The 27,020-nt window shown below is 36.5% G+C and overlaps 1 protein-coding gene across 5 annotated transcripts; it reads left to right on the top strand.

Moving 5' to 3' along the window:
* Positions 1 to 4,555: 4,555 nt before the first annotated feature.
* Positions 4,556 to 26,871, top strand: ccdc66 (coiled-coil domain containing 66). 5 transcript variants are annotated; one of them, XM_048176269.1, is made up of 19 exons: positions 4,556 to 4,692; positions 5,107 to 5,165; positions 6,359 to 6,399; positions 7,368 to 7,704; positions 7,798 to 7,912; positions 8,715 to 8,821; positions 9,166 to 9,266; positions 12,077 to 12,187; positions 12,325 to 12,456; positions 13,180 to 13,400; positions 14,855 to 14,939; positions 15,032 to 15,193; positions 18,698 to 18,860; positions 18,933 to 19,052; positions 20,340 to 20,809; positions 21,419 to 21,459; positions 24,781 to 24,983; positions 26,311 to 26,420; positions 26,636 to 26,871. In XM_048176269.1, exons 1-19 carry the CDS (start codon positions 4,571 to 4,573, stop codon positions 26,729 to 26,731), a joined length of 2,796 nt encoding a protein of 931 aa, XP_048032226.1. In that variant the 5' UTR covers positions 4,556 to 4,570; the 3' UTR covers positions 26,732 to 26,871. The 5 variants fall into 5 exon arrangements, 4 of the variants coding, with proteins under 4 accessions (XP_048032226.1, XP_048032234.1, XP_048032219.1 ...); XM_048176277.1 differs by having other exon boundaries at positions 7,795 to 7,912; positions 24,784 to 24,983; XM_048176262.1 differs by having other exon boundaries at positions 7,795 to 7,912.
* The last annotated feature ends 149 nt before the right edge of the window (positions 26,872 to 27,020 follow it).

Below are 27,020 nucleotides of genomic sequence, written 5' to 3'. Positions count from 1 at the left end.
ACATGCATAATGAAAAGTGAAGCCAAAACCAAAACGTTGATCACCCCCTAGTGGCTGGCTGCAGTATAGGTCATATTAAACCCGGTCCTCTCCATGTAATCAAATGTTTGTTTTTCCAACAAGTTTGGTTTTAGTTAGTTATTTGTTGCCAAAAACCGGAGTTCAAGTCATTATTGACAGCTGTGCTTGTGATTGAGTCTGTGGGAGCAGGAGTGTGGGTGGGACCTTGATGCCACAGCTCCACCTCAGGATCACTACTGCGTAGACTCGGGCTCCAAATGAAGTCATCAGCAATGACCATTTCTGGGATATTTCGGCTTCATTTTTCTACAGTGGAAGTGGATTTTTCTACATTTTTCGTCCAGCAGAACTGTTTTCAACATAATAAGAAATGTTTCTTGAGCAACAAATTAGATTTTTGAAGGATCATGTGACACTGAAGACTGGAGTAACAATGCTGAAAATTCAGCACTGATCACAGGAATAAATGATAGTTTAATATATTAAATTACAGTTCAAAATTGTGATAAGATTTTACAACATTACTGTTTTACTGTATTTTTTAACAAATGCAGCCTTGGGAGAGCATAAGAGACTTCTTTCAAAAACACACAAAAAAATCTTAATTATTCCAATCTTTTGACCGGTATTGTATATCATGATGTATGCTGTAGTTTGATAAAGTTTCTGGGAGATCAGATGGGATTTTAGTCATACTGCCAACCCTAACCAGCACACCACCTACATTTATATGCAAAGAAAAAATAATAAAAAAAGGGAACTACTGTGGACATTATGCAAACATATCAGAACTAAATGGCATAATTTTAAGTTCAGTTTTAAAGAGAGTTGAAAAGCTCAAAAAACTCTCTATATATGCATTCAGCATGCTGGAGGAAGTCATCTAAAACTGTGAAAAAATAAAAATTAATTAATTAATTAATTAATTAATAAAAAATGAACTACGCTAACATCTCAGCCAATAAAAACAATTTAAAATGAGCAACAGATTGAAGCCACTAAACAAGTCCAGTTGCTTGAAAACAACTGAAAGTCCAGCAGACATTCCACAATGACCTCAGTGAATAAAAATCCTCACAGACGAACTGACATCTCAAGTTACAGGTGATGGCCATATCGTGACATGAAGGTTTAGAATTTCATATATCAGATTTCTAGATATCTGACTGATTGTCTTGTAAAGGATCAATAATGCAGGACCAAGGATAGTTTATTACAGAAAATGGCTTGTTCATTTCATCTGACGTTGCCAGTGTTTGCAGCAGCTATAAACTGACTACAGTGCGATATCTCATTCTAGCTCTATTTCTCTTAGCAAGATGTAAATATGTGGCTTTTTAGTCAGGGGACGCTATTACGTTCCTAACGTTTTAATAAAACTCAAATGTAACTGTCCAATAATATTTCAGGTAAAACAATAATGCCAAGTGTCTGTCTTTTTAGGGTTAGCCAACATCAGCATCCGCAAACCCAGTTTGAAGGTCTTATAGGCTTTATGAACAACAGCAAATTAAATCCTCAATCAAGCATACAGTCTCAGACTGAAATGTCCTTGAATGACAGCAAAATTGAAAATGTCAAAACAAACATCTCTAGGACAATGCACTCAAAATAGCAACTATTAATCGGCAATGAAGTGTGTGTGTCGACGTTAAAAACGATCATCAAGCAAATTCCAGCTCATGTGCATTTAACAACCTTGTGTTTTTAACATCAAAACAAAACACACTCTGACACGTATATATAAACATACAGGCAACTTTACACGCAAAGATGAAGTCACGTTTCTACTCCAATGTGAGACTTATGTAACGATCCATGCAGCGTTCATATGCCCATCATCAACGTAATCATCTATTATGGACACAGGGATGATGAAATAAATATTTATATAACAAAAGGTATATAAAAATAATTATTTCCAAAAATAAACTCAATACATGTTGTTATACCAGTGACCTTTATCAAACATCAATTAATAATATCATCATACATGTGCTAATCAAGCATTACATCCCATCTATCCACTCAAAAATCCACAACAATAATTATAAACCTTTAAAAACAGACAATGATAGGAAATGAGCATGAGGTCATTATATTTATGTACATACCTGATGTCAGTTCCTCCTCAAGGAAAGCCCTCTTGTTTATACCTCTTCCTTCTTTCACGACGATTTGATATATTTCCTTATTAATACACGATTAAATAAATACTTAAATATTTTGGTATAAAATCCTCCTGATGTCCTTCGTGTTAGCACGCCGGCTAATATCTTTAGATGTGTTCAACTAAACCGATTTAATATGATTTAACTACACTGTCCACTGACCCTCTGTATTTCAAAACAGTAAATAAACGCCTGATAATAATGTAAAGATTTCAAGTACAGTTTTAATATTTTATCTTCTAAACCTTTTTTACTCGTCTAGTATGTGGATGCTAAAGCTGATGCTAACCCACATAAACAGAACTCACAAACCTGTTAAAAAATTATCACCAGATTTAAAAAATAATAATTGAAATAAGGAGCTGAGAACACATTAACTGGCTTATTTAGTAGAATTTAAATGCTGAATAAATTGCCAGATATATATAGCGGTGCACGATCTCATCTCGTCCATGTAGCTCTGATGGCTAATCCTGAGAAATTTAACGTATTTAGTCTAGCAAATAAAATCATAAAATATCGATTTGCCTCTTTATCTTTAACTTTATCAAACCCTGCTTTGTCACTTACAGAGAATATAATGATATTTAAGGGACTCTCATTTAACCTGGCCTCTCTTTTTTTCTATACTATTATAATAAACCTCATCAAATAAAGGTGCAATATCGTATTATAAACACTAACTAATTAATATATCCGACAAGCTAGTGCGTTAACTCGCATTTAAAGTCTTTTTCTAGCTAAACAAAAACACGCACTGAGTATGTGCAAGCGCCTGAGATACTGAAATAGCAGAACAAACTGACAGTAAGTCAGACTCCAGCATCATCATCATTCATATACTGCCCCCTACTGATAAAACTACCAGAACCACGTCTGTCAAGATTCAAACTTTATTGGCATCATCATCGTCTATATTTACACATACATACATGTTTACAGGCATATGTACATGCAAAAGAAATGAATGGCAATAAGATAACAAAGATAAGTAAAACAATACATTGTGTTTCTCTCATACAAATACAAAAGTAGCTATGTGAAGTGTGGGAAGCAGGTGTCCTTAATATGTATGTAATAACAATCTTTAGGGTGGGATGCTAAAGAGTGCATTTTGTGTGCACTGATCACACAGCATGTCTGTCTTTTTCTGCTAGCCTGGACTGTCTGTGTCTTCCTGTATTATATGATGAGGCCGGCAGATTGGATAACTTTTAAGGGTAACAAATGTGCTGAAGTTTAAACAACTCATCTTATTAAGTTAGAATAATAGTATTTTCCCAACACATTTCTAGACATGGTTTCACTTTACAACAACAAAACAACTTAAATATATACTTTGACTTTTTGAAAAGGTTGACTCCACTCTCAAGGTGAGTTAATTTAACAAGAAATTTACTGAAAAATTTAGATCCTCATAAACAGTGTTGAGGGTAACACATTACAAGTTAGTAATCAGATTATGTTTTCCAAAGTAATTTATCACTTTTAAAATGACAACAAAATATATACTAAAAATTAGGGCTGTCAAGCAGTTAATTCATCTAATTAATAACACAAAACACTTTTAGTAAATGCATTACTTTCCATAAAAAGTAGCTAATGCAGTTAGTTACTTTATTAGCAGTTCAAGCAATATTGTAAAGCATTACTTTTAAAAGTAGCCTAACTTTCCCAACACTGTTCACTACAATGTATATATTCTTCTTATTGTGTTTTAATAATTTGGTCTAGCTGAGTTTTTATTCCAGTGATCAGTTTGACATGTTTTAGTTAGTGAGGTCACCACTCTAGTGTTGCATAACATGGTTATTGAATGTAATTATTATTATTATTATTATTATTATTATTATTGAGGCAATATTTAAGGATATCGTAGTATATTCCAATTTTTTTTTTTTTTTGGTCCCATTTAGTGAGCTCTTGGTTTGTGAATGGGCAGTAGAATTCAAATTCATTGTGCAATGGGTATTATAACTGATGATTGGGATGCCAATTTTTATATTTTCTTAGCATCTGTCTCATTGTAAGGTTTTCAGTTTTATATGCTGTATATAAGAATAACATTCAAATATTTGACAAAAATTAATAGGGCCTATATCTTTTTCTTTCACCTGTTTTACTGTTGATAAATAACACTGAAAAAAAAATATTCTTTTCTGTAACTACTCAAATACCAAACACACTCCTTTTTCTTAATGTCAAATTGATTTCATACATATCCCTTTAAGATGAAAATTATTACAACAGTATTACAACATTTTCCAAAAATTATAGCGAGACGGTGTCAGACTGTAAACACAGTCGCACTTCCGTACGCCACCTGAAGAGGCGCCAAAGCGCCTCCTGATGTTTGCTGCCTTGCTGCTCGGCTGTAGATGAAGAGAAGCCACCTCAGCCAATCAGAGGAGCGCTTACTGGTCGCGAGCAGCAACGGACACGCGTTTCAACAGAACTCACAGGCATCAAAATATTGGAGGCTTAAAATGATGAATCTGGGGTGAGTGTGATCTTAATGGACTTTACATGATTTGATAGATTAGTAAACTGCTCTCTTTGATCGTGTTATGCAGTAATTTGTCACATTGAACAGTCAGCGTTTTACGCTGCTTTAGTGGTTTGCAAAGACGGGTGATTAAAGGATGCCATATTTTATGGTATGCATGAAACGTAATCTGAAACATCTATTATAAGCTCTGTTGTTTATTTTAGATTGATCTGTGCAATAAAGTACTGTGGCGGTAACAAGGTGCACTATATGCTGGTTATCCCATGGCACTTTCATATACAAACCTTAGTAATAAATGATTGTAATAATCATGGCTCTTCAAATAATACCATGGTTTTAACATGGTAACGTTACTTGTTAGAATATCAGTGTTCTTCTCAGGTGTATTTTATTTTTTTTTTTCAGTGATGGTCTGTTGTTTGAGTTGGAGAATGGCAAGCCCAGGCTTGTGTTGGCTAAATATGGTAAGAACATGAAATCAATCACTTCATTGAAGATAATCCACTAACTTTGATCAGTTGCATCAAGATTCAATTTCACATTGTTGTAATATGTGCAGTAATGTACTTTTTTACTTAACACTCAAAAGTAAGGGTCAAACTAGCCAAACTAATACCCTATTTTAAAAATATAGCCCTACATGATTACAAAACATATGGCCAAAAAGGTCAAACTAGGGGTGGATGATATGATCAAAATCTAATTCCACCCCCCCCCCCCCCCTTTATTTTATATTTTTCATATAAAAATTCCAAACAATAGGACAATATAAGAAAGATACAAATGAAATAAACTGCTTTCATTTTTTCCCCCCAATATTCAGTAGGTCAGTTTAAAAGCAGTATTTATAATTAAACAATCTAAAGAAAAAAATAAAACACTGAAGTTTTCACTGCATTAACTAAATATACATTGATTGTTATTTGAAGATACAAAAGTTATTCAGTCAAGAGCAGTGAGTGATTTCTCTTTGTCTTTTGTTTGATTAACATTTATGATAAACAGCAGCAGGTTTATTAGGCTACTGTCACTAAGACTTAATGCAGATATCTATAATGCCAACTGTTTACATTCACTTAAGACATGACCGACTGTGTCAATGTGAAGCCTGAATGTGCACTGTAGCACAATATTAACAATCTCTCTGTGAAGGCAGATTGTGGAGACATTTTAATAGTTCAAAAATCTAATATGGTCATATCGCCTACTCAAAAAAGTGTTGTTTAAAATGTTTATTAACTAATATTAGCAAAATTAATATATAATGTAACAATGTATAATGTACTGTTCTTGTTAGTTATTATTAGCTAATCCACCAAGTGTTACTGGTAAAGTGTTAATATATATATATATATATATATATATATATATATATATATATATATATATATATATATACATACATATATATATATATATATATATAATGGCCCTCCTGTGGCCCTTAATGGGATAGTAAAGGGACCTTTGCACACTTCATAATCGTGGTGGAAGGAGTTTTCTTCAGGTCATCACGATATTTCCCACTTAATGTTTGTGCTTTATGAGCACTGCATATTACCACTACTAATCATTTGACATACTGCATTCTGCATACTATACAGTTGGGAAACAGACTCTCTGTCTGTATTTTGGCTGATAATCTCATCTTATACAGGTGCTGAATCTAAATCTTCTAATAAGAAGGGCTGTTGTCGGGTAAGTAAACCTCTATGCAACCTTTATGCAGGAACTATTTAAAAAAAAAAAATAAAATAAATAAGTGTGTGTAAATTTGACATCTAAATTCTAGAATTTATTGTTGTGAAATGTGTGTCACTTGCAGTGCTGGGGAAAGTTACTTTTAAAAGTAATGTGTTACAATATTATAACAATATTATAATAGTTACTCCCTAAAAAAGTAACTAATTGTGTTACTTTTTAATGGAAAGTTATACATTTTGCGTTACTTTTTCTCTCCTGGGCTGGGCTGTCTTTTTCTTTTTTTTTAATAACAAAAGATAAAAAAAAAGTTATATTTTTGGCAACTGTAAAGGCTTTTTCACAACAAAAGTGAAATTAATAAGCCTCAGGCTGAAGGAAATGCAAATTCTAGACTGTACAGTAGAGGGTGCAGCTCAAACAAACCTTTTAGCTGTGCTGCCATTCTTGACCGCAGAAGAATAGGACCCAGGAGCAGAAAGTTCAACACTCTTACTTAAGCAATAAAAACAAAAAATGAAACAAATGTGATGTTTTTGCTTATTAGTATGGTTGAATTGGATCATCGAAGGTCAGCAGCAAATACACTGGTTAATAAAGTGAGATTAAATATTTATATTTAATCTCACAATATAAATATTCAATATTTGTTATTTAACATTTAATTATTGCAGGTTTGCGTAATATTCTGAGTTTGCATTTCACTGTTTTTTATTTATTTTGAGGAATATTGAATGTTTTTGTGCACGTGAGATGAGTAAATGCATGTTTACATGTTCAGTCTATGTAGAATTACAATAACCATCAAGTTCACACAGTGCACACAACACCTCTGCACTAAACGTAATGTGTTACTTTACTCCTTACTTGAAAAAAGTAATCTGATTACATAACTTTTGTTACTTGTAATGCGTTACCCCTAACGCTGGTTACTTGTGTATGTGATCTATATCCTTTGTTTTCAGATTCCTCCAAGGAAAAAAACACAGAAAATCATCAGCTCAAAACAAGGTCCTCCTCAACCAGACAAAGCTGAACAGGAGAGAAAGAGCAAAGACACACCAGCTGTTAGTTCTGTAGAGCAGAATATCACTCACGGACCCAGAGTGACCAACGCAAAGCATAGCACGGAGGCTCTGAGAGTCCAGTCAGGGAGCAACAAGAATGATTCTTGCATAGTCACACAGCAGAAAGAGAGTGTAGTATGTTTGACACAGGAGCAGTTTCAGCAGATACTGAGCACAATCAACAGCAAATCTGCTGCAAATGCACTGCATGGACCGAACACACACACCCACACAGGTGAGCGTATACAGTAGGGCCTAGGGGTATGATTCATTTTAATAAATTAATGCAAAACATTCTTAAGTACAACATTTATTTTCTTGTTAGCAGAACCTGCTGCCAGCTCAGAGGAAAACAGTCATGGAACTAGAGAAGCAGCTAAAGATTTCATCCCGGATGGCCGTCATTATGAACACAGAGTGTCACAAGTAAAGACAGACAGAGAGTAAGAAAAGTAACTTGTATTAAGACCTGTATCTGATGAGGTGAATCTTTTCAAAAATGTGCTTAGTTGTAATAATAATGTTGGAATGACAGGAAATTTTCTGAAAGTCTCGTTTGTTCTCTTTTTTTTTCTTTTTTTTAAAGCACTGATATACTCTCTGCAAAGTTCTTTTTCATTCTTTGCTTAGAGGTAGAAAAAAAAAAAGAGTTGAAAATACCTTTGCAGCGATTATACTGTTATCAAATGTGCCGAAGCTGTTGAGAACGAAGTTTAGATTAAAAAATGTAAATATGCTTTACTCTAATATGTATATTCTTTCCTCTCAATTTCCTTTCAATTAGAATTACAACTTCTACTATATTATAAAGCGGCTCTCCAATGTGTTCATGTTTTTACTCATGTCTGACCTTAACGGACTGAACAGAAGAAATGAACTGGAGAAGATTTCCATGTCAAAGAAGGCAGAGCCTCAAAACCACACCCATCTATTACATAATTGCCACAGACCAGTGGGGGTTTGAAGGTGTTTACCAGGAGATGCAAACTTTTCAGAAAGTTTGCTATGGCAAGCTGCTTCGAACTCCCGAAATAAACTTAGTTTTGGCCTGATTTCTTTCAAAATTACGTCACACCAGTTCTTCGCATGAAGTATATCAGGGCATTTAAGGTAAAATATGACCAGTGCCATGAAATATTGCTTGCTTTTGATGCTAGGTTTGGTAAGATTCATTCATTGCGTTAATTGATGAATATTTTTTGACCATGATAAACAATTATTTTGTTCTCTTTTGTTTTGATTTAGGTTTCTATCAGATGGGCAGCATTCAGGGTTGTTCAGCACATTTGGAGAAAGGGAAAGGGACAAAGACAAACTGGAAGCCAGAAAAGCTCAATGGAGGAGAGAGCTGGGTACTGATGTGCAATTAGACACTATAAACCTCTGTGTCAACTATAAGTAACAAGAGTTTAAATAATAATGAGTGTGGCATAGAAAGTCTATGAATACAATGGACAAATTCTTTACATTAAATTGACCTTAATCTAAGGAACCCAAATATCATGGGAAAACTTATTTGACCTTAATCTAATGAACCCAATTATCATGGGAAAACTAGCGATTGTATGAATTTGTATGTGATTCGTACAGAAACATACGGTTTTTAGAAAGATAAAAAAAAGCAAACAAATTGCAACAAGAGTGTGTTGAATTATCGGTGATGAAATGTATGGCTGATCAGTTTGTTACTTTACAGATGAGCAGATGGCTCTAAAAAGGCAGCAAAAAGCCAGTGTCAAACATATGAGAGCTCATGATGAATCATGTAAAGCGAGACTGAAAGACGTGCCTGAAACAGTAAGTAATTATTATATTCTCTGCATTTCATTTTGCCGTTGAAACGTTTTCATACCTATCTGTGTCTGTTCAGTTCGCCACAGTTAAGGCTGCCAGTACAACCATATATACTGTGACACACAATAAAGATTCTGCTATGCCTTTAGGGCTGTCATTTTTTTTTAAAATCAACAGTCCACAAGAGGGTGCAACAAATAAATATAAATTATACAGCACTTTGTTATAATATTTTTAATGAAGAAGAAACCTGACTGTTGATAAAAATGCATTTGTTTGAAATTAAAGAGTATTATAAAATCAAAAGGTTTAACCTAGACCCTCAGACTAGTTCCATTGTTTAGTTTTACAGTTTTTGGTCTTAGACTTTTTTGTACATTCTGACTAGTTCAAGTTCATTTGTGCATTTACATTGCAATTTCATATGTATAAATCTCACAAGGATAATTTACTTTTTTTTTTTTTTTTAATTCTGAATTGAAGGATTTTTTTTTTTATATTCGCACTCGTGTTCCTAAATATGTTTTAAAGTTCGTACGCATCTATTTTAGTCACAAATGCGAGGGAAACGCTTGCACCACCGAGCCCTGACTTAATGTCTGACACGCTGATTCAGTGGCCCCTTTACACATTAATCCTTGTAAATTACCTTAAAATTACCAGACTGACTTTTCCGGTAAATGCACAAATGTGCTGTTCACACAAGTAACAGAAATCTGTCTTTTTACCAGTAAGATAACATTCACACATCAGTACAAAAACCATAAACTCTGTGATGTCATCAGAAATTACCTTTTAAAGGCTGAGCCTTTTTCCCTATGGCCAGTGCTCTGACGTCCCGACTTTGAGTCCCAGCTTACGGAACTTTCCTGATCCCATACCCTTCTCTCTCCCACTTCACTTCCTGTCTGCTCTAGACTACTTGGACTCCTATTGCAAGAAAGGCAAAAACACCAAAAATAAACCTTACAGAAAAAACAAAAACAAAAAAAACAAACACATAACACTGTAGTTACTATAGTACAGCAGTTACTTTTTCATACTATAGCCTAGTAACTGCAGAGAGCCGTTACTTTTATAGCCTGTAAGTTTTGAAGGAAGTGGACAAGGCAGTGATTAGAGAGACCCAAAACCGCCCAGGAAACAGAACGGTATGCTCCTCTTGATATAGTGTAACAATGATCCAGTCTGTTTCTGATGTGCTGTCTCTATTTAGGCTCTTCACAAGTGAGAAGTGCTTTGTTAAAAAAAGCTCTCACACACTTGCGAAGGGATGCTTAAGGACACCTGCAATGCATCTGACTAAAAAAACGACAAACATGGAGACATCAAAATGACTAAAGGCGGCGTATTCTTGAATGTGCGGTTACATTAGCGAAATTTCACAGGCAAAAAAGGTCCAGTGTCTATTATCAGTAGTGTAGTGATGTATGTCACACCAAAGTCACATTCAAACAAATCAGGTCAGTGTGGCAAATTCACTTGAACAACTTAACCCTGTTGTGAAATCTGTGTGGGGGAATCTTTCCGCCCGTGAAAATTAGGCGAACAATTCAGTAAATGTGACTGCACCTTAATAAAGAATCACTCCATGACAGTGCAACATTAAAATTCTGATGATTATCATTAAAAAACATTTTTTACACATCTGTCTATCTGTATACATCTGTGGCCCTGTTTATACCTGGTGTTGAGATGCGTTTTGATTGGCTCACAAGTGGACGACACTAAATACTGGTGTAAATGGGCTGTAAAAGTTTTGAGCTTGTCCACTTTCGACCAATTCCAGAGGTAGTCGAAAACGCATTTGATCGGATTGCTTTCGAAGTGTCTGTTTTCGTCTACTCTCCACTTACTGACCAATTGTTTAAACATTATGGAAAGCGCACAAGCCAGACGGGATTTAAACTTTGTCAGCAGAAGACCTAAGTTTGGTTTAAAGAATAAAAATATACTAAGCACAACGTTCTCACATCATTCCTGATTTCTAACATACACTCTCTGTGTTCTCCGTGGTCTTGCCGCTATCAGAGCAGAAACGAAAGCTGCTGCTCTCCAAAATGTTTTTCCGTTGTCTTGAGTTCATATGTAAATTGTGTGAACATCCATTAGATCTGAAAAAAAAAAAGCCCATATATTTACCCGCCCACAGACCCTCCCCTCAAAAAAATCAGGACAGATGTAGTGGACAAAAGAGACGGATTTAAACACCAGGGGCCCTATTTTAACAATCTAAGTGCATGGTTTGAAGCACATGGCGCAGGTGCTCTTTGACACATGGCATGTCCACTTTTGGATTTTTGTTTGTGCGTAACAAGAACAGTGTAAGCTCATTGTGCACCTGCCTATAGCCGCATATTACTAACGTGGCCTTTAAATAACAAACAAAAAATAAATAAATACTGCGCCATTGACTTTAGACCAGGTTTTTGTTGGTCAATGGCTCAGTCCTTTTCAGTTGCCTCAAAATAGCAATTACCTTAAAATAGCAACAAGCCAACAATACGTCTGAACACACCGTTTTCAGACCAGCACGCCAATGGGCGAACAGATGGGCGCAAGTGCATTTGCTATTTAAACAACGTGGGCGCTGGATGTGAAAATGATAACTGCGTCGGGCTGAAACTAGCAAAAAACTCTCCTGCCGTTGCATTGTGCCGGGTGTATCATAGGGCCCCAGGTGTAAATGAGAATGTGTCTCCCTTGTCTACTTGTGATCCGATCAACAAAAACGCTTCTTAACAACAGGTGTAAAAAGGGCCATTGTCCATGTATAATTGAGATGTGGATGTATGCCCCATGTCTTGGTGCAGGATGGGATGAGCACACGGAATGCTGCTGAAATAGAGAGTTCAAAGTGCAGAGCTCTAGCTCAGACACAGCGAGAGCTGCCCGCTGCCATCCGCTCGGCCTTTATAGTGGGGGTGATGTTTCAGCATTTACTCCCATCTTGTTTTTTTGGCAAACTCAAAATAATGTCTGCTGCAATGTCTCTACAATAGATTGATTGATTGATTTGAATGATGTTTGACTGTATCTGTGGTGTTTGATGCGTGTACAGGAAGCAGCTCCTATGGAGAACGTGTTCAACACTCAGAGAGAGGAACAGCAGAGGCGATGGTTACAGGAACTGGACCAGCAAAGAGAAGAGGCCAAACTACGCCGACAAAAAGACAAAGAAATTAACAGCCAGGTGAACTCATCCCACAGTGATTCCAGTCAAGACAGGTCAAGTTTTTTTGAATAGCACTTTAAACAATACAAATTGCTTCAAAGTTGCTTTACAATAAAACATAAGTATCTCAATTCAGTTTCGTATGAACATGATCCGTGTTGTAAGCCACTGTAAGCACTATAGGATCTCAGTTGTCATTAATGTCAGACTGTATGTCAGTTAAGAAGCGTTAAAAACTGACTCACGCAGGAAGACTCATCCAGAGTTTTACATCATCAATCCGTGACGTGTTCGTGATGATTAGCTGCATTTACATGTGGCATTGAAATGGTAGCTAGCAAACAAAAACAATCTCTAGCATTAATTTTAATCATGGCTTTGTCTTAAAAAGAATAAACAAAGACGATGTGTGTGGAGCAGTTAGTGGTTTGTTGTTGTCTCACTAATTGTATCAACACGTTCTGTGCTCCTGTTGCTTTTTGATTTGATGGTTGTCATAGGAGAAGTCACACTGCAGGACTGTGCTTCAAATCTTCTGACAGCCAGAATTTAGAATTTAGCTAGAAATTCCCCTATGCACCTGACTTAAGTTTACCTGGGGCGTCTCCAATTGACACCCAAGTGTCTACAGTCAACACTTAAAATGTATACTCTAGTGCGTTGGGTCTGATATGATTTTTCAAAATCATATCAGTGTTAATCTCTTTGTCACATAGTGTTCTGTAACTTCTGTCTCCACAGGTCGAGGACATCGAGCGGTGGGCCGTTCATTTTGACTCTCTGCATCAGCCCTCAACAGTAGGCCCTGATCGAGGGGTGCCTGACATGAGCAGCTGTTTATCTCATCATCGATCTGTTTCAGGAGCCCGGTCCACTGCATGGGAGGGCATGAGCACATTTGGAGGGGACAGTCTGGGGAGGGCCAGCGTTGACACCACTCAGGGAAACCAACAGAGATCCAGGTTAGTTAGCTGACAGGTTCATGACACACAGGTCATTATTACACCATATACTCTGAGTTGACAAAGGTCAGAAAATAGATCTATACTGAGCATAAAAATGATCATCATTTAGACTGAAAAAAAGACTGAAAATGTGAAAAATTTATGAACTGTAATTTCTTTACTCTATGCAGTGAAAAACTAAGTGTCTTGTGACACTGTTTATGTAATTTTACTTTAAAGGTCCCGTTTTTCGTGGTTTTTTGAAGCTTTGATTGTGTTTATAGTGTGCAGTATAACATGTGTTCATGTTTCGCGTGTAAAAAAACACAGTATTTTTCACATAATTTACTTATCTGTATACCGCTGTTTCCACTGTCATAAAAATGGGCTGATGACTTCCTTGTTCTATGAAGTCCCTCCTTCAGAAATACGTAACGAGTTCTGATTGTGCCAGCGGTTCCTGTGTTGTGATTCGACAGCAGCTGAGCGCTCCTTGCCCGGAAAGGTCACGCCTCTTACCATAACGTGGAGATGCACGCGCTCAGTGTTATTGTAAACATGTCTTTAATTTTACCCTATCAATTTGAGCCGGAATCAGACCCGGTGATTGGACTGCGGGATGAAAATAACAGCGTTTCGACGACATGGCGACAAACACACTCTACAAAAGCAACTCTTGTGTATTCCTGTGGGCGGAGGTTAGTCAAAAAACTGTTTTAGTGACGTCATTAAAGAAGGAAGTAGAGGGATGTAGTCCAAACTGGCCGTTCGATGTAGGCGACTTCTGTTAAATAAAATATCTCGCTTGACATTGAACTTTGAGCTTTAAAATTTTACAGATTTTATTTATACTCTAACAACAACATTACACACTAACTAAAGTTTGAAACATGGGATCACGAAGAACGGGACCTTTAAAATATTGTTAAATGTACTGTTTTTGGAAGTGAAATAGCTGTTTTATTTTCTTATCAAATATGTACATTATGGTTTTATTTATGTAATAACTTCGAAATTTCGAGAAGGTGCTCACTGCAGAGCAAATGGGTGGAGCTTATGTTAGCTCCCCCTCGCTAGATGTCCAGCGAGGAGGAGCGAATGTACAACCACACCCTAATCCTACCCTAACCCTATCTCTCCACCCCATTCAACGTCCAGAGAGGTGGAGAGTTCTATCCCTCCACCCCACTGGACGTGCAGAGAGGAGGAGCTGGCTATCGTAGACTCTGCAGTGAGTACCACTTGGAAATTTCATAGATTTTTTTTTTTTTTTTTTTTTTTTTCCCAGTGTGTCAGGCCATGGAATCTCATTGGTCATTCCTTGCCTTACGAACTGTCTTCAGTGTTTTATGATCATGCACAAAAATGATTTATTCTTTGTTTGGAATAACTAAACAAATTCTTAATATTCTAAGTCTGGCTTGTTCAAAGTTTTTTTGAAAATAAAAATGCCCTTGTAATTTGTTGTTTAGTTATCTTCGCACAATGACAGCCTTGTTGGACCCTGCTCAGATCGAGGAACGAGAACGCCAGAGACTCAAACAGCTTGAGCACCAGGTAGGATTCATCCCTTTACCAAGGAAATCACTGCTGTATAGTATGTACCTTTATATTTATACAATTGTGAGCTCTATAAATCATATGTGTAGCGAGCAATTGAGGCTCAAGTAGAGGAGCGCAGACGTCAGAAAGAGAAAGAGGAGGCCACACGACGAGCACAGGAACAAGAAGAAGAAAGGAGGGTTGAAAGAGAACGAGAACGACTCCAGCAGCAGTATATAAATGACACAGAGCGACAGAGACACAGAAAGGTAAAATTAGCCTGCACACCTACTGCACAAATTTAAGCAACAAAGTGGTCAGGAGATATGAAAAGTTGCTATTTTTGCTTATAACTTCTGAATGGTTTGGCAAAGCTGGTCTCTTTAGATTTGGTGCAGCATGCCAAATCAAACGATACCCAATTATCCGATATCGGCCATTTTGAATTTGGTCATAAAATGCTATATTTTACAAATGCATTGGCGCACCGTTACGAAACTTGGTGAGTGTCATCAGCACCATTCCCTGAAGGTAGTGTTGTAGTCAAGACCACCTAATCTGAGACAAAGTCAAGTCCAATGTGTGTTGAGACCAAGACAAGACCAAGACTTTGAGGGGTTGAGACCAAGACCAAGTCCAAGACCAAGGCAGGGCGAGTCCGAGTCAAGACCAAGACCAGACCAGCACTCCTTAAATTCATAAAGATTCACATTGCTGCCTGATAAATTACTTATTTTTAATCAGTAAATATAATTAGAATAAGACTATATAGAGCTGTTACCAGTCAAATGAAATCATTAACAAAATTCATCTTTGCACTGCAGAGGTGGTATAGAAGATGCATCTGGATTGGTAAAATTACAAATGCATAAATAATGTTGAGAATAATGTTTTAAATAATGTTTTTATTGAAAGTTTGTTCAAAAGCAATATCATGTTTGCAATCATGCTTTAAATTTGTGAAAACAGTTCTCTTGCTCTTGTGATATTGCTTAATTATGTCACATGATGTTATAATAAAAAAAAAAATCCAGATTTCAATATCTTGAATGAAATGTGAGCATTTGTATTAATTTTGATGACATTTTTGACACAGTCCCTCTTTAATTTCTGAACTGGCACAATAAATAAATGAGACAATGCACTGGCAGTTTAGTGATATCCTCTGCAGCTATCGCAGTTGTGGTTTTGACCAGTCTTGAATCAAAACCACAAATGTGGTCGAGACCGAGACAAGACCAAGACCTTCAAAAAATGGTCTTAAGACTGGTCTCAAGACCAAGAACAATCTCAAGTACTACAACACTACCTGAAGGTACTCAATTTTTTGAGACAGCGCCATCCAAAAACGTATGGATTTCGTGTTGATAGATGAAACTGTTTTCTTATACCACATCAACAAATTTGATGGTATAATGTCAAACTGTATCTGAGGATATATCTCTGGAAAGATTTGACATATTGACACCAAACTTTATGTCATTGCCACGACACTGACCACACCACATCAATTTGGTGTCAAAAGTAACAAGCAGTCATGTCACATTACAAGTGATTGTATTTATGGGCTTTCGACCATTTAGCTTAAAATGGTCTCCAAATGTCTTTACTCATTTTTGCAGGTGATCTGATGCTTGCTGCCTTGATTTTTAGCTCCTCATTGTGCATCTGTGGTGCTTGGCCCCTTAACTGCTGTTTGCAGCTATACAGGGAGTGCAGAATTATTAGGCAAGTTGATTTTCTGATCATATTTTTTTTCCAAGCACATTTTACCAATTCCAATCCACATCAATCTTAATAACTACTATTAATATTGTTTTTAATCATTTATAAGTGATATATAATTGTTCATGAAGGCTGGAAATGAAAAATGCCTTATATTCAGGTGTGCAGAATTATTAGGCAGGTTTTCTTTTACAGGCAAAATGAGCCAAAAAAGAGATTTAACTCAGACTGAAAAGTCAAAAGTTATTAAATACTTATGAGAAGGACGCAATACTAATGCAATACTAGAAATTGCAAAGTTAAAGCATGACCAAGGGACAGCAAAATGCTCATTGGGTCAGCGGGGTCAAACAAAAACAGGTGGAAAAGAAAAGACACATGTTAACTGCAAAATAATTAAGAATTAAGGCGAAGAATTAAGTGTAAAACAATCAGGAACCCTTTAGTCTCCAGCGCCACCATTTTCCAGAACTGTAATCTACCTGGAGTCTCCAGAAGTGCAAGGTGTCAGGATCTCAGAGACTTTACGAAGGTAAAGAATCCTAAAAAATGATCCACTCTTAATAAGAATCTCAAGCTGAAGTGTTATAAAATACATGAAGACTGGGTTTTTATAGGCCTTATAGACAGACAGCTTGAGAGTGACTCCTGAAGGACCAGCACCACAATCTCTTGTACCACTGTTTGAAGAATTCATCTTCCAGAATCTGGCAGTAAGTTTTGGAAGATCAGTTTTAGTCCATCTCTGCAAGACGGACATTTCAGGATAAGAGATGGACTAAAAGTGAACTCCCACACCTTACTGCCAGATTCTGGAAGATAAATTCTTCAAACAGTGGTACAAGAGGATGTGGTGCTGGTCCTTCAAGAGTCACTCTCAAGCTGTCTGTCTATAAGGCCTATAAAAACCCAGTCTTCATGTATTTTATAACACTTCAGCTTGTGATTCTTATTAAGAGTGGGTTATTTTTTAGGATTCTTTAGCTAACGTAAGTCTCTGAGATCCTGACACCTTGCACTTCTGGAGACTCCAGGTAGGTTGCAGTTCTGGAAAATGGTGTTGCTGGAGACTAAAGGGTTCCTGATTGTTTCACACTTTATTCTTCACCTTAATTCTGAATTATTTTGCAGTTAACATGTGTCTTTTCTTTTCCACCTGTTTTTGTTTGACCCCGCTGACCCAATGAGCATTTTTCTGTCCATTAGTCATGCTTTAACTTTGCAATTTCTAGTATTGAATTAGTATTGCGTCCTTCTCATGAGTATTTAATAATTTCTGACTTTTCAGTCTGAGTTAAATCTCTTTTTTGGCTCATTTTGCCTGTAAAAGAAAACCTGCCTAATAATTCTGCACACCTGAATATAAGGCATTTTTCATTTCCAGCCTTCATGAACAATTATATATCACTTATAAATGATTAAAAACAATATTAATATTAGATATTAAGATTGATGTGGATTGGAATTGGTAAAATGTGCTTGGAAAAAAAATATGATCAGAAAATCAACTTGCCTAATAATTCTGCACTCCCTGTACTTATTATTGATATTTTAAAGGTGATACATATGAACATATGAAATGTCCCTATTTCCTGTTTCCTGCGAAAACTAGCCAATCAGAAACACTCTTTGCTTTTTGGAATTATCTTGCCCAGTGCTCTCCTTCAAACAAAAATCAAGTCTATATATAAGTAATGTATACATTGTGTGCGAAAAATGGTTTAAAATATCAAATGAAACTGTTCATGACCGTTTTTCTGGGGCAACTTGCACTGTGGCCCTTTCACTCTATTTACATATTTTTCCAATTTGTTTGTTTTTTACAACTGTAAAATGACTGTAAAGTGTCACTGACAGGTTTTCCTTGCACAGCACAAAGTCTGCTTGGTTGAAACCACACTAAATGGCTTGATTAGTCTTGGGAGGGCACTTTTAGTTGTAAAAGAATTACATCATATGAGCTCTTGTTTCAAAAGAATAAGAAAAATGGTAGGATCTATTTCAAATTTCAAATATTTTGAATATGAAAGTTGTAAAATGTATTCCAGGAGGTGAAGTCACGTAAAACTGAGGAGCTGTATCAGAGCATTCAAAGAGCCCAAGAGGAGGCGATTAAAGACAGACAGTTCGAGAGAATCAGAGACTTGGCCAAGAAAGGCCATGATGTGTCCAAACTACTGCACAGCCTGGAAGGAGACTCAGTCTCACAGGGTATGGGAGTAAAGAAACATTTGCTTTGTATTTGCAACATTTTGTATGCATTATTATAAAGTAGTCTTTTAGCCTTCAGGGGTCCAGATTTACCTGGTTCATCAGCAATCTTAACATCGTCCAAGAGTCAAACCCAGAGAATGGCACCTCCTTCCACAACATCTCCAAGAAAAGACACTGCTGTTCAGACAGGTTTGTTTGTCTTTTAAAGGGATAGTTCACCCAGAAATGAAAAATTCTGTCATCATTTACTCATGCTTATATGCTGGAAGATTTTTTGATGAATCTTTTTTTTTCATAAAATGACAGGTTGTAGACAATCAATGACAATGGCTGTCAAGGTCCAAAAGGGACAAAAAGCCTTCAGAAGCCTTTAGTGAGAAATAGACTGTAATTTAGAATATTCATGGAAAATATCTGCTCTCAAATCTAATTATTCATTCTTTACGTTTGATCTGATGTGTCATTAGCTATGTTTCCATCCACTTATTTTTATGTGAATTTTGGGATATCGCTTAAAAAAAACAGTGGATGGAAACATCCAGATGAGCATAAATTCTAAAAACATATGCGCTCAATTGAGGCAGATCTTTTTTTTTTATCTGATAAGAAGACATGCGCATCCAAACTATGATGGAAACACATTTACTGAATAAATCCCTCGATGCGCAACAAAAAACTCAAATGACTTTGCCTCAACAGTGGATGTGATTGGATAACTGGCCTAAGCAGCGAACCAATCACATCACAGCATCTCAAATGTTGGTTTGGTGGTTCTGAAACGCCTTAGCCAAAGTCTGTCTTCAGAATAATTTGGTTTAATTTCTTCCAAGAAATGTCTTACACGATTGCACTCCCAAACAGCAGAATCTAAACACAAGAGAACATGATAGCGTTTATTGCATTTTGTCTGCCACTTCTGAGACACTAATTCATTTATGATGGAGGATAAAAGAGCCACAGTTTCTCTTCTGATTGCAGCAACTTCCATTTTTATTACAGATATTTTGCGCCAATTTTCACAGGAAGTGACGATTTTGTTCTCTTGAGCACATGGGATAGAAACAAGGCTTTATTCTCAAATGTTTTATGCGATATTTCAGTTTTGTGCACAGATTAAATTCGCAACTTTGGATTTTTGAAACATGGCTAATGATGACAAACCTGCACTGATAATGTAATTTAAATCAGAACATGGTTTATGAGTGGATTTTTGTGAATTCTAATTTTTGTTTCTCTCTCTCTCACATGCGCACACACACACGTTATGGTGTTTTTAATGGTTTTTGCCTTGGCACTATGAACTGTTGTATGAAAAATTATTTTTAAAAATTCTCCCATTGTTTAACAAAACAAATAGCATTTGGAATAACAGGATGTTAAGTAAATAATGACAGAATTCAAATTTGTGGGTGAACAAGAGTAAACAAAAAAAACAAACAAATGTATCAGCATTAGCATAATATCAATCTTTTGCAGAGATCAGTCATCAGCCTGAGAATGAGACTGTTAGAGATCAATATAAACAATCTCCTGCTGCAGTAATACACACAGCTCCTCCCAACACTCTAAATGGCAAGAAATCCCATCATGGTGAGGTACAAGCATCTAAAAAGAGCAAAGATCATCTGTCTACTGCACCTAAAGAAGTCAGAGCCGACCCTTATGAGCCTTACGCACGGACCGGCAGGAACCACAAACAGGAAAAAAGGCCTGAGTGGAACACACAGCGACCCAGTAAAGCGTTTGTCCCTGCTTCTGAGAGGTACCCTGAAGCCCTGAAGAGACACAGGCAGGAGAGCAGGAGACAGAGGCAGATAGAGCTCATGACACTGGTGGAAAGAAACACGCTCTCACGAACACCGCAGCAAGAGCTGCTACCACCAGCATGCGCTGTTAATAATCAAAAACCTCAAACGCAGAGACACAGAAAGTCACCACAACCACAGGTGCCAGTTCACTATTCATAGTATTCAGGAATAATTACGTAGGGTGGGGGACCAACCATTTAAAAAAAAAAAATGACCAGTCATTTGTCAAGTACTAAAAGAATAATTAAAGTATTTGGAACCAGAACTATTGTTAAAGCTGCAGTCTGTAAGTTTTGCCTCTTTGTCGCCATCTCTGTTTGAAACCTGCAATTGCAGTTATTTGCGGAATTATCATCTTTACGTGGGTTGTGACTCCTTAGTGCTGATGAATATAATGTTTGCTGTCTGTCACCGCACTGGTGTGGATACTGTACTTCAGAATCACAGATGAAGATTGAAGTACGACCAAAGTAAGAATTTACACTGGAAAATGTCATCTGAACAAGTAACACGCAAACAATAAATCACTGAACAATAAATCACGCTGCCAATGGTGATTAAATCTAACGATTGCTTAGCTCGGATCATGTCAAAAAATTTACTTGCTCAAATTGATTGGACATTTTTTAACCAAAAAAAGGTTACAGACAGCAGCTTTAAATTCCCTATAGTCCCCACCCCTATAAATGAATATAGTGCAGACTTGTACATGTTAGAGTGTTGATGTTGTTTCTTCTCTTTGTTCAGAGTGAAAATCAACTCCAAGAACCATCAGCCTTCAGTGCTAGGTGAGTCTGTTAGCCAGATGCATGAAGCTACTTTAGATTTCTTTTCTAGGAAATGAACAGATGCTTTACTCTCTCTCAATGTATGTCACTGTGATGTTCTACAGTAACTATTTAGGGTCAGAACAATATTTGCAAATTTTATTATCATATTTGATACATCAGGCGATAATGGCTCATATAGTATGATAATCATCCTCGAGGAGGAATAACACCACGGTTTTGTTTAGATGCCCAACCTGAGCAAAAATATGCAATTTCATGTAGTTGCTGATATTATATATATATATATATATATATATATATATATATATATATATATATATATATATATAGATTAACTGATATCTCAGACAAAATATTGCTAGATGTTTTATTTTTGTTCCACAAATGAAAATAGTGAAATTTTTGTGAACTATAGATTTGGAATTAGATGTAGGAAATGCAGACATTTGCAGTGAGCTGTAATAACTCTGGGACATTTCATTAAAATCATTGAATATATTTGAATGCAGTGCATACAGTTCATATTTACACCCAATACCTCATAATGACAAACCAAAAATCAGATTTGTGATATCTTGGCTGAAAAAAAATCTGAAATATCATATTGACATAAGTATTCAGACCCTTACCTCAGAACTTGGTTAAAGCACCTTTGGCAACAATTACAGTAAACTCAAGTCACCTTTATTTCTGTAGCTTTATACAGATTGTTTCAAAGAAACTGTGATAAACAGGAAAATAATGATTCAGTGATGTAATCTGTAATTCAATTCTGCTGTAAAGCAGCTCTGAAAAGACAATAGTTCTTCAGCTGAGGTCTGTTCATTATGCAGAATGCAGGAAAAAACCTTGGGAGAAACCAGGCTCAGTTGGGGGACCAGTCCTCCTCTGGCCAAACAAAGCAATTTGGTGTGATTATGATTCCAGGCTCCATCACAAGTCAGGTTGTGGACCTTCTGCTTGAAGATCGGGATACTTCGCCGGCATATGGAGTGAGGAGGAGTTGAAGCTGGCCATTGGGACTGTCTGTACAGCCTCAAGTATTTTGAGGCAAATGCTACAAGCTTTGCATACCTGGATTTGGAGATTTTCTGCCATTCTTCTCTACAGATCCCCTCAAGTTCGTTCAGGCTGGATGGTGACCATCGTTGGACAGCCATTTTCAGGTTTCTCTAAAGATGATTGATTGGGTTCAAGTCTGGGCTCTGGGCCACTCAGGGACATTGAGAGTGGTTCTCTTGTGTTGTCTTCGCTGTGTGCTCAGGGACATTGTCCTGTTAGAAGGTGAACCTTTGGACCATTCTGAGGTCCTAAATGCTCTGGACCAGGTTCTTTTAACCTTCTACTGATAAACTATTTTATTTATCCTATAGAAAACAATTGTAGAATTACAATTGTATCTGAGAAGTTAGTTTGGCCCTTGAGCATATTTTGCTTAGTCAGGGATTTTTTTAGTAAACAACATTTAGCTGTGGAAAGAATAAGACCATTGTTAAAAGGTGTCACGTGGAAGCTTCTTGCCTCTGGAAAGAGTTGATTGTCCTTGGAGAAAAGAAAACATTTTGCCTATGAGAAAGGGTTGACCATCAATTGGCAAAATTCCACAATTAGAGAGAAAGTCAAAAGATGTAAAACTTAATTATGTGAAAACAGGAGGGGTGAATCTTACCAGAGAAATATGTCACTTGGTTGAGACAAATTCAGATGCAGCGGCTGTCCTCTCGATTTTGTTGCTTTGTTCAATAAAGTCTTATTTTGATTTCCGGAATTCTCCCTCTTGAGCTTCATTGACATTTTCCATAACACTACCTTGACCGGTCCTCCTGTCCCTGCCTGTGAAAAACACTCCCATAGTATGATGCTCCACTGTTGGGATGGTATGGTGCACGTGATGATCGATGCCTGGTTTCCTTCAGACATGACCCTTTTAATAAAGGCCAAACAGACCAGAGAATGTTGTTTTTGGCAGTCTGAAAAACTAATTTGATGCTTTTACCCTGCCGTAAACTCAGGTTGGTGGAGTGTTGCAGTGATGGTTGTTCTTCAAGTTTCTCTCTTATCTACACGATCACTGGAGCTCAACCAGAGCGACAGTTGGGTTCTTGGTCACCTCTCTTACAAAGGCCCTTCTCCCCAGATTGTGCACTCAGTTTGGCCAAGCAACCAGCTCTAGGAAGAGACCAGCTCTGTTCTAAACTTCTTCCAGTAAGAATTATAGAGGCCACTGTGTTCTTGGGAAACTTCAATACAACAGAAATGTTTTTTTTGTAATCTTCCCCAGACTTGACCTTCACTCTGATATGTATTTTCAGCTGTTGGGCATGTGCCTTTCCAAATCATGACCATTGAAATGGCCACAAGTCAAAGTTTACAAACATCTCAAAGATGATGATCCAGAGAAACAGGAGGCACCTGAGCTAAATTTCAAGTATCATAGCAAAGGGTCTATTATCACAAATGTGTTTTTTGCGGCATCATTATGGGGTATGGAGTGTAGAATGATGTGAAAAAATAAAGCATTTTAACATAAATAAGAATCAGAATCACCTTTATTGCCAAGTACTGTCAGTTTGTACAAGGAATTTGTCTTGGTGTACTGGGGCTTAGCAATAATAGTAAAATACAAGAATTAAAATAATAGCTGCAGCATAAAAATGTAAAAATATACTGAATACCTTTTGAATGTATTGTATGTAATGCAATTAATATTGTAATAATGATACATCACCATTCAGAAGTTTGAAAACACTTAAGACTTTGTTTTAAAAGAAATCAATGCCTAGGATGCATAAATGAACTAAAAACACTGTTAAAAATGCAATTGTTCATCAAAGAATCCTCCATGTGCAGTTTGTCAATTCAACATTATTTATATAGTACTTTATTAAAGTTTATTAAAAAAACATGAAAAAGTCTCAAAATCCCCTAGGTACACATTTTAGGTCAATTAAAAAAAATCTTAATGTATTTGTCCATTCATCCATCTATAATACTTTTTTTTTTTTTTTCATCAAACTGGTAACTGTTAAGAGACACTGCACTGCTGTTTCCATACTTCTTTATGCTGCACAATCATTTTTAACATATCAAGAAACATTTTTTGAGTACCAGATCAGTACATTAGAAGGCTTTCTTAAAGATTATTTAACATACATAAAGGCTGCTGGAAATTAGGCTTTTTACCATTCGAAAGGTTAACTTCTTTTGAAAGTATTTACTATGCTTGATGTGTTTTCATGTGATTTATAAATTGTGAATAAATGTGAATACATATCATAATAAAGTGGATTAAAATTTCTTAATTTCTTTTGTCTCCAGTAGGATGACGTCTCCCATTCCTGCAGTAAAGAACCGTGCACATCAGCCATCACAACAGGCCTCTCGTCAAATGAAGGATATGGGGCGCCCTCCGTTATTAGACTATGTGCCCTATGTGCGTACAGACGAGGTTTATCAAATGGACCCCCTGGCTCCTCTTTCCAGACCCTCAACAAACGAAGTCCAGCAGAGAGGCGACGCAGGTAAGCAAAATATGGCGTTTAACCCTCTGCTGCTTGGTGTCACTATACTGGACAAACCCATTTTGGGTGTGTTGAAGAAATTTCCCCTCAAATAAAGAACAAGGTCAGAGACATAATCTTTTATTTTTGCAAGAAGGTCAGACAGGCAGCAGTGAGCTCCGCCATATGTGTGACAGAAAATAAGCAGCTTGCTTCTCTGTTTTTATATGCTTTTGGCTCACTGTTTTCAGTAACTCTCCCTAATATGGACAAAGAAAGTGTGATAAGCACTTGATATGTTCAATTCTGCATATAGTCTCTTGACAGAATCCTCATGATACTTTGTTCCCAAACAAGCACAGGCATGCAAACACAAGCAGGTCATTGTGACAACATCTCATATTCAGGCCAAAGCAGGTCTCACAGGCCTCAAACATATACACTCACATAACAAAAAGGGAAATATTGCAGTAAATATATGGTGTAAATACATATAAGAGTAAATATGAATGAATAATATGAATTAAATTGAAATTTCCTTTACAGGTGTTACATCTTGGGTGTTACTTTAAGCCTTACCCATAATTCTGTCCTCTTTGTATGTTTTTGCTTTTATGACAACAAAAATTCAACATTGAAAATTTTATTTGGTGAAATATCTGCTGTAAAACATCCCAACCCATCAGAGTTGCTCTAAAAAGTTCACCCAGTTAGTCTAATGCAACAAGTTTGCACAACTTGATTTTGCTGATTTACTTACCTTTATGTTGTTCCAAACATTGTGACTTATTTTCTTCAGTGGAACACAAAAGGAGAATTCTTGAAAGATCTTCACACAGTTCATTACCATACAGCACTTCATACTAATTGTCTGTTAAGCTCCAAAAAGGAGCTTTTTTTTTTAATGATAAAAGTATCATAATAGGAATACACTACCTGTGTTCCAAGTGTTCTGGAATACAATGGATTTGTGAGTCATTATTCATGGAAAATCTTCCCAAAATAATCCATTCTGCATTATAAATGAACTGCCGTGTCATGTTTTGTTCACACAATGTCTATTTTTAAATCTTAATGGGCATACACAATATTTTTGCATTTTGGCAGAGGAAAAGGTTGTTAGTGAATAACGACATAATTCGTCACACAAAGCAGAACAAAATGTAGATTTTAACTTCAAGTGAATATAGTGCACAAGTCAAGTTTATGATACTTTTATGGTGCTTTTTTGTTCTTGCTGGAGCTTGATGCAGGAGCAAAGAACTGGGTCTTTTTGGTGAGAGACCGATTTCAAGAATCAAAATATTCTGTAATGAAGACTTTTATAGACTGTTGATTTTACTTGCAGTTGTGAGCAGCAAGAGGCAGGCAACACCTCTGGTCCAGCACGACCCCGACGCCCCTAAAAGCACTGAAAGGCAGCAGGCTATACTGAAGGGTCTGTCCGAGTTAAGACAGGTAATGTTCTGACCCAAGATGTCCAACTGTGCACAAGCTCAGGACCGTTTTGTTCTTTGATACATTAGCCATTTCCTGTTGTTTGATGCAGTTAGAAGTACATATTTGATTTTTTTTTTTTTGTTGTAATATTTAAATTAAATGTCAAATTGTGTTATGTGAACTTAGCATAAAACACTGAAATCCATATGAAATGTCGATTTCTTCTATTGCAGGGCCTGCTGCAGAGACAAAGAGAGCTAGAAACTAGTTTAAACCCTTTACTGCAAACACAACAGAGAAACTACGTTTCACCTTTTAAACATGTGTGACCCAAAGCTGCTTCCCAAACAAGACCAAACCCGGTCCAGCACTTTATACTGTTAGATGTGAACACTGAATCTTGTTTTTTAAAAACGGAGATTTTCCTATTTGAAAAACTAATATCTGTTAATAAAATATTTGTTAGACACTTAGAGACTCATTGTGCAATGCATCAGTATTGAATTGTATTTTGATTTTATGGCTTGAATGTGAATGACGTGTTTAAACCTAAACTTGAAGTTGCTCAACTTGTCTACTATTGTGATACTTTTTCACCCTGGTAAAATCAGTGCTCAA

The sequence above is a fragment of the Megalobrama amblycephala genome, linkage group LG2 (genome assembly GCF_018812025.1).
Source record: "Megalobrama amblycephala isolate DHTTF-2021 linkage group LG2, ASM1881202v1, whole genome shotgun sequence".
In the NCBI taxonomy this organism is placed as follows: domain Eukaryota; kingdom Metazoa; phylum Chordata; class Actinopteri; order Cypriniformes; family Xenocyprididae; genus Megalobrama; species Megalobrama amblycephala.
The sequence above is the reverse complement of the archived record's forward strand: the minus strand, read 5'-3'. Positions and strand labels throughout refer to the sequence as shown.